The sequence below is a fragment of the Telopea speciosissima genome, chromosome 1 (genome assembly GCF_018873765.1).
Source record: "Telopea speciosissima isolate NSW1024214 ecotype Mountain lineage chromosome 1, Tspe_v1, whole genome shotgun sequence".
In the NCBI taxonomy this organism is placed as follows: domain Eukaryota; kingdom Viridiplantae; phylum Streptophyta; class Magnoliopsida; order Proteales; family Proteaceae; genus Telopea; species Telopea speciosissima.
Window position 1 is genome coordinate 76,603,917 of NC_057916.1, and position 4,222 is coordinate 76,608,138.

The 4,222-nt window shown below is 41.0% G+C and overlaps 1 protein-coding gene across 1 annotated transcript; it reads left to right on the forward strand.

The window, feature by feature from the left end:
* The first annotated feature begins 351 nt into the window (after window positions 1–351).
* Window positions 352–3,329, forward strand: LOC122670261 (probable CoA ligase CCL9). Its single transcript, XM_043867151.1, has 4 exons — window positions 352–606; window positions 693–1,755; window positions 1,950–2,053; window positions 3,085–3,329. The coding sequence occupies exons 1-4, from the start codon at window positions 406–408 to the stop codon at window positions 3,301–3,303; spliced, it is 1,587 nt and encodes a 528-aa protein (XP_043723086.1). The 5' UTR covers window positions 352–405; the 3' UTR covers window positions 3,304–3,329.
* The last annotated feature ends 893 nt before the right edge of the window (window positions 3,330–4,222 follow it).

Sequence of the window (4,222 nt, forward strand, 5' to 3'; positions counted from 1 at the left end):
TTTGGCATGTGAAGAAGGGAGGGTCCGAAGTTTCCAACACGTAGCGGCGTGCACAGCTTTGCAGGTGACCCGGGCTCTATTTTGTTGACCAAAAACAAAAAATAAGAGAGAAACACTTTTATTGAACCGGCAGAAAAGGCCACGTGGTTAACCTTCCCAAGCCCAACCTTCCCTTGATGAATTCAATCCTACCCTATCACGCGCAACGCCTTTCTCAGCAGCAGAATTGATACCAGCTGGGAACGGTTATTTAGTCGGCTACATCCTCCAACTATATATAATGCAACCGTTTCGCTCCTCTCAAGCATATCCTCCTTATTCCCTCTTCTCACTTCTCCTCGTTATCGTCGACGTCAATCTTTATCTCTGTCTTCTGCGCTTTCCTCTCTTCCAGAGAAATTAGCAATGGAAAACCTCACTCTCACTGGCTTGTTGAAGAAAGCCGCCGAACAATTCCCTTCCCATCGAGCTCTGTCCGCTTCCGGCAAGTTCGATTTAACACACGCTCAATTGCAAGAATTGATCGATCAAGCCGCCTCTCGCCTTATCGCTGTCGGTGTTAAACCCGGTGATGTCGTCGCTCTTACCTTCTCTAACACTGTCGAGGTTCGATTCTTCCTTAATTTCCTTTGTTCTTATTTGGATTTACTCTGTTTTCCGATTTTAATTAACATTTTCTTTGCTGTTTGCAGTTTGTGATTATGTTCTTGGCTGTAATCAGAGCCCGAGCCACTGCCGCCCCTCTCAACGCCGCCTACACTCAGGACGAATTTGAGTTCTACCTATCGGATTCCGAATCCAAGATCCTCTTAACATCAGAACAAGGAAATCAAGCCGCTCAAGCCGCCGCTTCGAAACTCGAAATTCCTCACGCAACCGTCTCGCTATCTCACGCCGGTGGCGAAATCAAACTATCCTCTTCGTCTCTTCCAGATGCGAACACCGTCTCAGATCTGAAATCTGTTTCCGGAATTGTGAACGACCCATCGGACGTGTCGCTCTTCCTCCACACCTCTGGCACAACGAGCAGGCCTAAAGGTGTACCGCTGACTCAGCTGAATCTCGCCTCGTCAGTACAAAATATCAAAACTGTCTACAAACTGACGGAGACGGACTCAACCGTTATTGTACTCCCGCTCTTTCACGTGCACGGTTTGCTCGCCGGGTTACTGAGTTCACTTGCAGCCGGGGCTGCGGTGACACTCCCCGCGGCGGGACGATTCTCCGCGTCAACTTTCTGGTCAGATATGGTCACATACAACGCTACATGGTACACGGCGGTCCCTACGATTCACCAGATCATATTGGATAGGCATCTGAGCAAACCTGAGCCAGTATACCCGAAGCTGCGATTCATAAGGAGCTGTAGCGCGTCGCTTGCGCCGTCTATATTGACTAATTTGGAGGAGTCGTTCGGGGCGCCGGTGTTGGAAGCCTACGCTATGACTGAAGCGTCACATCAAATGTCGACGAATCCGTTGCCAGAAAACGGTTCCCACAAGGCCGGGTCAGTTGGGAAGCCGATGGGACTGGAAATGGCGATTCTAGATGAGAATGGTGTGCCACAACCGGCGGAGGTTAACGGGGAGGTATGCATTAGAGGCCCCAATGTAACCAAGGGTTACAAGAACAACCCCGAAGCCAATAAGGCGGCGTTCAGCTTCGGTTGGTTCCATACAGGGGATATCGGTTTTATGGATTCTGAAGGTTACTTGCATCTTGTAGGCCGCATTAAGGAGCTTATTAACCGTGGAGGTAAATTTTTAACGTTTAATCTGCTTTTAATTCATTAATCATGCCTGAATTGATGGGGATTGGGGGAGTGTCCTTGTCTTTCTGTTTGCCATTTTTTGGGGCAAGTCTCTATTGATTATTGAAAATGGTTCAATGGAGCTAGAAATCTGGAATGACTTATATCTAACTTTTTTTTGAATTTTGATCTTAATCAGGGGAGAAGATATCACCAATTGAGGTGGATGCAGTGCTTCTGTCGCATCCAGAAGTCGCTCAGGCGGTTGCTTTTGGAGTTCCCGATGATAAATATGGTGAAGAGGTAAGGATGAACTATCCCACACTCCCACCTATTCTATTACATCCATATGATCCTCTACCAGACGAGCATGAGGATGTTATACCTTCATAATGACCAAAATGACGCACTAAACCAAAAGAGAAGTAACGTCGATAATAGGACAATGGGTGGGATAAAATCAACAGACGGTCCAGATCCAATAATTTGGGACAAGTGTTGGTCCAAGATTCGATAAAGAATATTTGTTTGATTTCTTTTTTTTTTTTTTTTTTAAATCCTTACGAGGCCATGTAGATCATATTTGTCGTGTGTAGGACACCCTACCCCAGCTATCCTACAAAAAGATAAAAAAAAGGACACCCCAGGTGGGTAGGCGTTGGTGTTGGAAGAAGTTTCGACGTCAACGAGCTGGGTAGGCGCTTAAGGCGGTCAAGCCGCCTAGGTGTTGTTTAGGTAGGTTCGATGCAATCGATACCGACAAATTGCCTAAGTGTCCCTTTAGTCAAACAAAAGATCTGGATGCTTAGGTGGTGTTGTTTCCTAATATGCTTATCGGTGGAAACCTGCATTCTAGCATTTTTGAAACGTCTTTCTTTTTTTTTTTAATGCAAGTTGTTAAATAGTCGGTTTCCATGTGAACGATTTGGTTTCAATCAATGTAAGATTTTTTGTGAACGTTTCGATTTTAAATGGTTTTATTAGGTTTTTTTAATTTTTTATTAAAATCATAATTGAAATTTTGGTTTTGATTAGAGACCTGGTCAAATCAATTTTGGAAAACATAGTCAATAGTGCTCAAATGCGACTAGATATTTTATCCGAATCATTACAAACTTGGTAAATCCAGTCATTTAAGAAAAAAAAAAAAAAAAAAAACCATATAGCTGGTTCGTGTTTTTACCTTCTACTGGGAAAAATATTTTTAATATCCATATCATCGGTGTGTTATACATTTTCTTAAATTTTTTAGGACTTGAGAATAATTTATAATTAGATGGTAATGGTGTATAGATAGATGTTGATATAGATTGTAATTGATGTTTTACAAACAGATAAATTGTGCCATCATCCCTAGAGAAGGTTCGAACATGGACCAAGAAGAGATGCTCAAGTATTGCAAGAAAAATCTCACAAGTTTCAAGGTCCCCAAGAAGGTTTTCATAACTGACAACCTTCCTAAGACTGCGACTGGCAAGATCCAACGACGTATTGTGGCTGAACACTTCCTTGCTCAAATCTCTGCTGCTAAAGTATCCAAATTTGGAGCATAAACACAACAATCTTCCATAAATTTTTGCCTTGTACTATGGAAAGGCACTTATAGTGATCAAATAATTGAGAGGACCGGTTGAGTTATACTATATTATTCATTTGTTCAATAACACTGTTGATGACATAAATATAAAGAAAAGAGGATCCCTTTGACCATTTTGAAACGGATCAAATAAGATATCAATCGATCGATATTGTTGTTCTTCACTATTTTTTGTTCTGTTTTTGGGACTTCGTGGGGATCTCTTTGTTCTATACTTCTACTATGGAGTTAAATAATTTTGTTTGAATGTGATAAATGGAATTAAAATGAACGTTGGTCCGATCAATTTGGTGTTAGGGTTTAGGGTTTAAGCTCAAGGTTGTTTAAAGCATTACACGCTGAGTATAGAGTTTGGAATACCCAGGCTGCTGCCTTCAATTAGTATTTATAGGAAAATTAGGGTTTAGGTCATTAATTTGGTGTTAGGGTTTAGGGTTTAAGCTCAAAGTTGTTTAAAGCATTACACGCTGAGTATCGAGTTTGGAATACCCAGGCTGCTGCCTTCAGTTAGTATTTATAGGAAAATTAGGATTTAGGTCAGATGGGCTAATTATTAGATTGCTCCTCACAGTCTGAGTTTTAATACAAGTAGGATTATATTAGAACATATGAAGGGATATTACATCAATACCCTTACAATCTCCTCCTATGTTCTACATATATCCACCACACATGTATAGAAATCATTGTTCAATCAGTAATTGAATCAATATAAATTGAATAAGTTGAATATCAATAATCCAATAAATCAAGTAAGTAATAAGTAAACTTCAAGAAATAAAACTAAGGTTTTAGGTTAAAACTAAACCCAACAGTAAATCCGAAGTTCCACATGCAAGTGGCTAAACCAAAATAAATAGTCAGAATGAAAAGTC

Bases quoted from the DNA above. Each gene is read 5' to 3' on its own strand.
- LOC122670261 (XM_043867151.1), top strand. From the start codon at position 406: ATGGAAAACCTCACTCTCACTGGCTTGTTGAAGAAAGCCGCCGAACAA. The intron at 1,756-1,949 runs GTAAATTTTTAA...GATCTTAATCAG, and splicing joins GGAGCTTATTAACCGTGGAG to GGGAGAAGATATCACCAATT. The intron at 2,054-3,084 runs GTAAGGATGAAC...TTTTACAAACAG, and splicing joins ATGATAAATATGGTGAAGAG to ATAAATTGTGCCATCATCCC.